The sequence below is a fragment of the Choloepus didactylus genome, chromosome 3 (genome assembly GCF_015220235.1).
Source record: "Choloepus didactylus isolate mChoDid1 chromosome 3, mChoDid1.pri, whole genome shotgun sequence".
NCBI lineage: Eukaryota > Metazoa > Chordata > Mammalia > Pilosa > Megalonychidae > Choloepus > Choloepus didactylus.
This window is the reverse complement of record NC_051309.1, coordinates 169,325,342-169,336,694: the sequence shown is the minus strand read 5'-3', so window position 1 is coordinate 169,336,694 and position 11,353 is coordinate 169,325,342. Positions and strand designations below refer to the sequence as shown.

At 33.7% G+C, this 11,353-nt stretch overlaps 1 protein-coding gene across 1 annotated transcript in view; it reads left to right on the top strand.

Annotated features, from left to right (window-relative positions):
- The first annotated feature begins 561 nt into the window (after window positions 1-561).
- ASIC5 (acid sensing ion channel subunit family member 5) overlaps window positions 562-11,353 on the top strand; it is a 34,789-nt gene continuing 23,997 nt past the window's right edge. The window contains exons 1-2 of the mRNA XM_037830882.1: window positions 562-601; window positions 3,138-3,444. Of these exons, the coding sequence (XP_037686810.1) occupies window positions 562-601; window positions 3,138-3,444 (347 nt within the window). The remainder of the gene's footprint in view (window positions 602-3,137; window positions 3,445-11,353) is intronic.

Sequence of the window (11,353 nt, the reverse complement as noted above, 5' to 3'; positions counted from 1 at the left end):
ATTTTTTGATGTTTTGTTTTGCTATTTTCATTGGCTACTTAGCATTTGTTAGAAACAAATTACTGTTACTAAAAAAGGAAATTTGAACTAGGAAAAGGCATCATAACCACAACAATTTCATTCCAGCTACATTTTGATTCAATATAGTATAAAGAGAGAAGAAACGTTAAAAGATAAAGGACACTCTGTCCCTGGTGGGTCCCCCGAGTGTAGTCCCCCCTGTAGGGCGGCACTCTAAAATCACAGATATTTGATAGGGATTGCCCCTTTAATTCGGGAAAACTGTTTCTTCATGCTACTTCTTGGTTTTCACCAAGAAGTAGCATGTATTCATTCTAGGATAGCTTCTCATCAATCCATAAATGCCCAGAGCTGGGTCTGCCAGCATTTTTCATTTGCAGATTATGTGCTTTATGAGGCAAAACATGGCAACACAAACATTTAAATTGCCCCGGGTTTTACTACCTCAACTGCTGTATTTTATATAAAGGCTACAAAATGAATATAGTTATTTAGGAAAGTCGGGTATACCCTGAGGACTTCTGCTCACTGAAATTACGAATGGAGCCGACTGAGAAACCCAAAGCATATGGTAAGAAAGGTGAATAAGGAGTAAAATCCTCAAAACAGTTATTCTTTCATGATGCAATTTTCATTTCTAGAGATTACAAATTTCTAGAGACTGGCAAAGGGAAAGGAATATTTATTTTCATTTGGGAAATCTGTTTTCTAATTTTACTGGGGTATAATACAAGTAATACAGTTCTGTTTTGTTTTTTACATTTTTAGGTGTATTTTCCCCATATACTACCCTATAGTAATACAGTTTTTGATACTTAGGAAATGACTAATATGTATGAGGGAGCCAAAAATAGTTGTAAAAATATTGCTATATGCCAGAATCTCTGTATTTTGTTTTGTTTGGTTTACAGTTTCTATTTATTTTTAAAAGACAGCACAATTTATTTGGTATCCCTCAAAAATGCTGCTGTGATGATCAAAAATGAATACAAGAGCCACCTGACACAATCATACAGTGTGTGCTTCAGTCAGGAAAGTGAAATGAGTTCTGCTATGCAGGCTGGCAGGGAATTTGTTAAACCAATTCCAACCTTCCTCATAGTAAGGAATTACCCTGTTTCTTCTAAACCTAAAATAATTATTCAAATAAATAATGATAATTTTACAAGCTGTGTGTGATCATTCTAGTAAGAGCAAAGCAAATGTCAAAGAATTGATCTAGTTTATATGGACTGATATTTGATAGATAAACTTGAAACATTTTTCAATGTAGTGCTTACAACCAGCAACACTTCGCTTGGCCCAGTTACTGGTTACTAGATTGCACTTAACAGCTTTGGTCCTTCTAATGGGAAAGGTGCGAATTGCTCAGAGAGTGAGTTGTGCTTTCAACATAATGAATTCCTCTCATTGTTGCCTAAAAAATATGCAAAATAACATAAGTAGATTTAATTTGACAATAGTAATAATAGCAATTTTTTTACTTCTTGGTTTCCCCTGAGACCGTGCCTTTTACTTTATATACTTTACCTAATTTGAAACTAAAAATATTACATGGAGGCTATTGTAACATTTTAATCCAACTTCAAGCTAATCCAATTAATACAAGCTTTCCTGCTTAGCAAATATTCTCTGTAAAATAATCATACTATTTTTAATTGTGTCTTAACACTTTAGAAATGAAATAACATTCCTTAAAAAATGTTCATAAGTTTCTTTTATATATCATCACTTATCCCATGACTTTAATGAACTTAGATATTTAATTAGAGATATGAAGTGTGAGACAATGATTTCATGATAAGTAGTGTTTGAAATGCTTTGGAAGTAAATTAATTCTGGTTAGTTGGCAGAAATAATACTTTCTGGAAATGAAAGAAAAGATACAACAGTTAATTCACCTAGTTATGAGCATTTATGAGCCCATTAAGAATTCATTTCTTAAACCAGAACCTTAGTTTGCTAAAATCTCCCAATATTTTACCACATCACAACTAAGTTAGCAGAATAATGAACAGTTGGTATTAATCGAATAATTATTACGATCTGGGTAATGAGCTAAGCCTCTCCAAGTGTTATCTCACTTAAAATTCAAAATAAACTCATGAGACAGAAACGGTTATTGCTGCCGTTCAGCAGAAGAGGAACAGAGTATTAGAGAGATTAAGAAATTTAGCTAAGGTCACAGGGGTTACAAAAGGCTAGGCTTGGACTGGAAGTTACATCTTCCCCTTCCAAAGGCCATCTCATTCTCTAAACTGCATCTCACTTCAGCCTTTGTTCAGCAAAGGAATTCTCCACATCTTCTCCAACAGACAAGTGAATCCAAATTAAACCTAAAGAACCTTCTGAATATATCATATGTTACATAAAATATTTTAGGGCCTCTTTTATGAGTCCCTGCAAATCAATAGGAATAAACACAATTTCATTGAATACTGACAATCTTGAAAGATGAATTCATTTTCTAAAGAAGTAGAAAATAGATTACTTACCTAACTATACAACTTAAAATTTATATATTCAGATTAAGTAAACAATAGAAATAAAATGTTGTTTTTTTTTTTAAAGCTTATGAAGTCATGGAACTTACATTCAGCCTTAAAATACACCACCATAGGGCTAAAATTAATTGAAGAATAAGTGGAGGTTTAACTCCATTGATGACTTTCAGAAGAATAAGCCTGGTTTCATTCATGATATCTAAGAGATTTGTGATTCTTCAGGATGAAAGGGTATTTTAAAAATTAAAGCAAATTGTTTAAGGATAATGAGTTGTGAGTAATTGGAAAAGGTTGGGTTGATTTTGAAGTCGTAAGAGAAAAAATTTGTATGATGGTACCAATACATTTGCATTAAGGAGAGACATCTCAGCCTAAAAGCTGTATTAAAGCTTTTCTGAACAGCATTAGTATATCCCCCTTAGACCAATGCAGTCAAGACTTAAAATTTTTGATTCCTAAATAAATTTTCACCCAACTAAAGATGAATTTTGGTAACCTGCTTTAAATTATGTTACTTGCATTCTATATACCATAGCCTTAACGTTTCTCAACTCATTCTTTCTTTGTTGTTGTTTAATTATTTTCTTGTTTAATTATGTTGTTTATTTCCAGGACTCCTGGAAAAGGTAAAGCTTTGCCTTTCAAAGAAACCACTGCCATCTCCCACTGACCGGAAGAAGTTTGACCACGACTTTGCCATCTCTACCACCTTTCACGGGATACACAACATTGTTCGGAACCGGAGCAAAGCTCGGAAGGCCATCTGGGTGGTGGTAGTTCTCGGCTCAGTCTCACTCTTGGTGTGGCAGATCTACAGTCGCCTGGTCAACTACTTCACATGGCCAACCACGACGTCTGTAGAGGTTCAGTATGTGGAAAAGATGGAGTTCCCGGCTGTGACCTTTTGTAATTTGAACAGGTAAATATTAACAGGTCCCTATAACTTTAGAATTTATTAAGCAATATTTAACATATGTAAATACTGAGGTTCTTAAATTATATTTAAAACCACAAATTTAGGAGAGAAAGATTATTGATTTCTTCTTTGATATTTTCCTTCCTCCTGTCTCATTCCCTCCCCCACTCCTTTCCTTTCTTCCTTCTCTTTTTCCTGACCTCCAATCCTCCTCTTTCCTTCCTTCCTTCCATCCTGCTGTGGACGCTGTGCAAGGCATGGAAATTCGATGTTCCGGTGTGCATAGAAAATGATGATACATCGTTTTCCAGTTTCATGGCTGTGTGACCTTTACTGTCACACAGGGCCCCGAACTTAGAAGAGCGTCATACTTGGTTTAGTGCTCTCTGCTGATGCTGTATTGAAATTCTGAATAATTTTTGAACAAGGGGTTCCACATTTTGATTTCGTACTGGGTCTCACAGATTATGTAGTTTAGTCTTCGGTAGAAGATGATGGCAGATCAGTAAAATAGCTCAAGCTGCCTGCTATCTGGTGCTTTTTTTAATTTGTATTTTTATTAGAGAAGGTGTAGGCTTACAGAAAAAAACATGCTGAAAACAGAGTTCTCATACACCCTCTTTCACATACATAGTTTTCCCTATTATTAACACTTGCATTAGTAGGGTACATTTGTTGCAATTGATAAAAAATATTATAATTATGCTTTTAACTATAATACATAGTTTACATTACAGTTTGTTGTTTGTGTTGTACAGTTCTATCGTTTTTAAAAAATGCTTATTCTAGTAACACATATACTACCTAAAATTTCCCCTTTTAATGACATTCATATAGATAATTCAGTGCCATTAATTACATTCACAACATTGTGCTACCACCACCACCATCCATTACCAAAACTTTTCCACCATTGCTGACAGAGGCTCTGAACCAGTTAAGCATTAACTCCCCATTTCCTACTCCCACCTGGCCCTGTTAATCTGTATTCTAGTTTCTGACTCTATGAATGTACTTATTCTGATTATTTCATATCAATGGGATCATACAATATTTGTCCTTCAGTGTCTGGCTTATTTCACTCTACATAATGTCTTCAAGGTTCATACACATTGTTACATGTATCAGAACTTCATTCTTTTTAAGGCTGAATAATATTCCATTTTATGTATACAGCACATTTTGTTTTTCGATTCATCTGTTAATGGACATTTGGGTTGCTTCCATCTGTTGGTAATGGTGAATAATGACTCAATAAATGTCAAGTTGCAAAAATCTGTTTGAGTCCATGCTTTCAATTCTTTGGGAATATATACCTAGAAGTGGGATTGCCAAGTCATTTGGGAATTCTATACATAATGTTCTGAGGAATTGCCAAAGTGTCTTCCCCAGCTGCTGTAGCATTTTACATTCTCACCAACAATGACTAAGTGTTCTTATTTCTCCACATCCTCTCCAGAAATTAACAGCAATTGTTATTTTCTGCTTTTTTATTTTATTTTATTTTGATAGTATTCATTCTGGCAGATGTGAAATGTTATCTCGTTGTGGTTTTAATTTGCATTTCCCTACTGGCTTATGATGCCAACTATATTTTCATGTGCTTTTTTGACCATTTGTATATCACCTTTGGAGAAATGTCTGTTTATGTTTTTTGCCTATTTTCTAATTTGGTTCTCTATTTGTTGTTGAAATGTTGGATTGTTCTACGTATTCTGGATATTAAGCTCTTATCACATATATGGTTTCCAAATATTTTCTCCCATTCCATACGTTTTTACTTTCATGATAAAGTTCTTTGATGTGCAAAAGTTTTTAATTTTGATGGTCCTAGTAATAAATATTTTTTGTTGTTTTTTGCTTGTGCTTTTGATATAAAGTCTAAGAAACCATTGCCTAATACAAAGTCCTGAAAATGCTTCCCTATGTTTTCCTCTAGCAGTTTTATAGCTTTGGTTCTTATATTTAGTCTTTCATTTATTTTGAGTTAATTTTTGTATATGGTTTGAGGTAGGGGTCTACCTTCATTCTTTTGCATATGGATATCCAGTTTTCCTAGCACCATATTTATTGAAGATACAATTCTTTCCCCATTGAGTGGCCTTGGGGCCCTTGAAAAAATTAATTAGCCATAGATGGGTGGTGGCAGTATTTCTGAACTCTCAACTCATTCATTGGTTTATATGTCTGTCCTTTGCCAGTACTATGCACTTTTAATCACTGTGGCTTTGTGAAATTGGGAAGTGTGAGTCCTACAACTTTGATCTTCTTTTTCAAGATGTTTTTGGCTATTTGGGGCCACTTACTCATCCATATAAATTTGATGATTAGCATTTGCAGAGAAATATGTTGGAAGTTTTTTGAAATTTTATTAAATCTGTAAATCATTTGGGTAGATTGAAATCTTAACAATATTTAGTCTTCCAATACATGAACTTGGAATGCCCTTCAATTTAATGAGATCCCCCTTGATTTCTTTTAGCAAAATTTTGTAGGTTTCTGTGTACATATCCTTTAGAGCCTTGGTTGAGTTTATTCCTAGGATTTTTATTTTTTTAGTTGCTACTGCCAATGGAATTTTTTTCTTGATTTCCTCTTCAGATTGTTCATTAGTAATGTATAGAAGCATTTCTATTTTTTCATGTGTGGATTTTGAATCAACTCTTTGCTGAATTCATTTATTAGCTCTAACAGCTTTGTTGTAGATTTTTCAGGATTTTCTAAGTGTAAGATCATGTCATCTTCAAATAAGGAAAGATTTGCTTCTTCTGTTCCAATTTGGATGCCTTTTATTTCTTTTTGTGGCCTAATTACTCTAGCTGAAACTTCTGGCACAAGGTTGAATAACAGTGGTGATGCTGGGCATCCTTGTCTTGTTCTTGATCTTAAAGGGAAAGCTTTCAGATTTTCACCATTGAGTATGATATTAGTGGTGAGTTTTTCAATATATATCTTTTATCATGTTGAGGAAGTTTCCTTCTAATCCTATTTTTTTCTGAGTGTTTTAATCAAGAAGGGTTGCTAGATTTTGTCAAATGCCTTTTCTGAATCAATTGTAATGATCATGGTTTGTTTTTTTCCTTCATGCTGTTAATGTGGTGTATTACATTAATTGATTTTCTTACACTGAACCACCTTTGCACACCTGGGATAAACCTCTTTTATTCTTCTTGTATAATTCTTTCAATATGCTGTTGGATTCGGTTTCCTACTAGTTTGTTGAGGAGTTTTGCATCTGTATTCATAAAGGATATTGGTCAGTAATATTATTTGTTTTGGTATCTTTATCTGGATTTTGTATTATAGTGATGTTGCCCTCATAGAATAAGTTGGGAATGATTCCCTTCTCTTCAATTTTTTGGAAAAGTTTGAGCAGGATTGGTGTTAATTCTTCGAGTATTTAGTAAAATTTACCAGTGACATCATCTGTTACTGGGCTTTTCTTTGCTGGGAGGTTTACGTTTAGTAATTCAGTATCTTTACTTGTTATTTCTCTATTGGGGTCATCTATATCTTTTGGAGTCAGCATAGGTAGTTAGTGTGTTTCTAGAATTTTTCCATTTCATCTACATTGTTAATTTTTTGGTCTATAGTTGTTCATAGTATACTCTTATAATCCTTTTTATTTCTGTGTGGTCAGTGGTGATGTCCCCCTTTCAATTCTGATTTTGGTTATTGGTATCCTCTCTCATTTTTTATCAGCTATGGGTATGTCAATTTTATTGAGCTTTTCAAAGAAACAACTTACGGATTTGTTTTTTCTCTCTCTCTCTTCTCTATTTAATTTTCTCCACTCTATGTTATTTCCTTACTTATTCTTGCTTTGGGTTTAGTTTTCTCTTCATTTTCTAGATGCACCCATTGTGATGTTAGGCCTATGCTTTTAGTTCTTTCTTAGTTTTTAATGTAAGTATCTAGAGCTGTAAAGTTACCTTTCATCACTGCCTTTGCTCTCTCTCTTAAGTGTTCTTATGTTGTGTTTTTTATTTCATTTGCCTCAAGATATTTCTTGTTTCTCTTGGAATCTTTTCTTCAACTCCATTGGTTGTTTAGGAATGCTTTGTTTAATTTCCACATGTCTGTGAGTTTTCCAGAGATCCCTCTCTTACTAATTTCTAGCTTCATTCCGTTGATGTTGGAAAAGATGTATTATATGATTTCAATATTTTTTAATTTATTGAGACTTGTTTGTGACCTAATGAATGGTTTATTCTGAAGGATGATCCATGTATGTGCAATAGAGAAGAGTATGTATTCTACAGCTGTTGGGTGAAGTGTTTATATATATATATATATATATAATATATCTGCTAGGTTTAGTTGGTCTACAGTATCATTAAAATCTTCTATTTCCTCATTTACTTTCTATTTAGGCAGTCTATCCATTTTTGAAAATGATGTTTTGAAGTCTCCTACTATTAATGTAGAACTCTCTATTTCTCCCTTCAAACCTGTCAATGTTTGCTCCTTGCATTTGGGGATACTGCCGTTAAGTGCATACATATTTATAATATTTATATCTTCTTGTTGAGGTTCAGTATGTGGAAAACTTCTTTTTCCTTCATAACAGTTTTGGACTCAAAGTCTAGTTTATCTGATTTAATATAGCTACTCCAGCTCTCTTTGGTTACATATGCATGGTGTATTTTTCCATCTTTTCACTTCCAGCCTACTTCTTTGAATTTAACAGGAGTCTCTTGTAAATAGCATATAGTTGAATCATGTTTTTTTATCCATGTTGTCAATCTCTGCCCTTTTACTGGGGAGTTTAATACATTTACATTTAAAGTACTGATAATGCAAGGCTTTCTTACACCATTTTGCTATTTGGCCTTTGCAAGACTTACACCATTTTTGTCTCTCTATTCTTCCATGAATGTCTACTTTCGTATTTATTTGATTTTTGCTAGTGTAACATTTTGTGTCCTTTCTCATTTCCTTCTTTGTATATTTTTAGGTATTTTCTTTGTGGTGACCATGGGATTTAAATTTAACATTTTAAATCAGTAAGAATCACATTTGATTTAATAACAATTTAATTTCATCAGTGTTCACATACACTGTTCCTTTGCCCCTCTTTCCCCCTGCCTTTTTGTTGTAATTGTTACAAATTATATCTTTATACATTTTTCAATAAAATCATAGATTTATCATTACTTTGTATGTATTTGCATTTAGAACCAGTAAAAAGGAAAAAGTGGAGTTACAAACCAAAAAATACAATATAATAGTACTGGCATTTATAATTACCCATATTGTTACTTTTACTGGAGGTCTTTATTTCTTTATGCCAGTTTTATCCACTGTCCACTGTCCATTCTTTCCAGCCTGAAGAATTCCTTTAAAATTGCTTATAGGTCAAATCTATTGGTGAAGAACTCTTTCCACTTTTGTTTACCCAGGAATATCCTAATCCTTAATCTCTCACTCAGTTTTGAAAATCAGTCTTGCTGTTATAAAATTCTTGGTTGGCAATTATTTCAAATCAGTGAGATAATACAACCTTTGCTTTTGTGTCTGGCTTATTTCACTCAACATGATGTCTTCAATGTCTTCATATCTTCATGCTGTTGCATGTAGCAAGACCTCATTCCTTTTTATGACTGAACAATATTCCATTGTATTTATCTACCATATGTATGTGTATACCAGACAGGAAATGGGAAATTAAAGCTTGAAATGTACAGGATTCCTATTTGGAATGAGGAAATGTTTTGTTAATGGATAGTGGTGATGATAGCATGACATTGTGAACTCAAATAACAGCACTGAAATATATATCTGAATAGATTAAAAGGTGAAATTTATATTGTATAAATGGTAACAGAGCAAAATTTTTTTTAAAAAATCCATGGAACTACACTACACAGTGAACCTTAAGTTAAACCATGGACTTAATTAATAGTGTAGTTATAAATATGTGGAAAAATTTTTACCTGTGAACTTTATTCCAATATTTCAAAACTTATGGATGTCCCACAAAATAACCCAATTACATTTAAAAATAAGTGTTGTTATACTACCTCTCCATAAATGGGAGAAGGTCCATAGTGAATGTGGACTTTAAATAAGACTAGAGGATCTGGAAATTTATTCTAAAAATTCTCAGTGCATGAGTTCCTCCAGGCATATATGTATCCCAGTTTGAAGACTGTTTTTTAAAGCTGCATCAACTCCAATTCACATGAGAGAAAGTAATGCTTAGACATCACAATATACTTAAATTTACCAAATTAGAAATAGGAAAGGAGGTCTGCTGACAGATCCCCCTTTTTATTCTGTTAAACTACATTGTGAACAGGAATCTTACCTATTGGTAGAATTTTCTTCTATGGGAAAGTACCAGAAGTTTACTGTCCTTTAAAATTCTGGCATTGTGTCCTTTCAAATAAAGATTTTGGTAATAAAAGTATTAGAATGAGAAAAAAAAAAATAGAATGAGAAAAGAACACTATTCTGTTGTTGCCTTCCAAGCTGGTTTCCCATTTATCCTAGTGAAGAAATTCAAGAATGAAAAATTTTCTGATTACTTGCAGCAGTGTTTACTAATACTGAATTCCTCCAATTAAAAATACCTTAAGAATTCAGTAAGAATTTAAGGTATATAAGAGTAATGATCTGAAGAAAATTCATGGGTTTTTGGTAGTACAATCCTCCCAAGGGAAAGTGCTGTCTTTTGGTGACTATTTTGAACAGCAGCTTTGGCAGAGGAGGGGGAAAGGGATGATGCTTGAGGGATAATAAGTATTCTGTGTGAAGCCTTTGTCTATGGAGGGTGCTGTTCTTCTTGTTTGTCATTTTAATGCTATGGCAGAGGGGAGGTGGAGGGGAGCAAGGAGGTGGAGAGGAGTCCACTAGTAGGGAACATATTGGGACATAAAGGGGTTTGTAAATTATTTGACTAAGTTCTGGTTCTGATGTACAGTGAGTATATTTTTCCCCCTCTTCCCTCTCCACAAAATGATCTGGAAAATACATGTTTCTTGCTAATATATGGAAGACAAAGATGTTTTTGGTGGATCTCAATGAAGAGCTGAGTCAAGGATCAACTTGGATAGATGTCGGGTGAAACTTATTTGCATCATATAATTTGGAGAAGTGCATTTAGAGGCATTAATTTCCATAAGGACAGGTTTAGTAATAGGTTACTAGTTGTTAAATTATTTAAACAATTAAGTCTATTCTTTTCTTTTCCTGAGCTTTTAGTATATGCTAAATAAAAGAGGAAGGCAACATGAGAACTTTACCTAACCAAGGTTTCTGAAAGGATATACTTGGCAGGGTTTTGAACAAATTAAGATTGAAATTAGCAGAGCAAAACATTTTGTTTTTATGTTGGACAATAGGACTTACAAAATTTTCCACTCCCCTGTTCCTAATATTGTTAGACTTTATCTCATTAAATTTAATGCATCTATGTAAATCACCCCCGTGCCTGCAACTATTATTAGCATAACAAGGAACATTTTACAAGAATATTTTAAGATGTCCTTCTTTAACCTTTTTAACTATTGTGCTTATACCTCCCACATCTGTGATAATTTCTTTATTTCTCTGCATAATCATTTTGAAAAGAATGCAGTGAACATTGTATGAGGGAGTAAGTACTCAGCCTTGTAGGATTCCAAAGACACAGGGCTTTGGAGCAGATCCGTGGTGTCCTGCCCATCATTCAGAGAGGTGGAAACGTGCTGTGGCTTTTGGTGGACATCAAGTCCATCCTCAATTTAGGGCTAATGCTGTGCTTCTCCCCAGAGGCTGTGGCTAATGTAGACTTGGCTCCTCATAAGATCACCAGAAACGTTTTGTCCAAGTAAAGCTAAAGTTATTAGATATTCTGCAATTAGTAGACTACCACTATGAAAGCATCTTAATAGAATGGAGAGGGAGGAAGTCAGAGAAGGGTATTTAT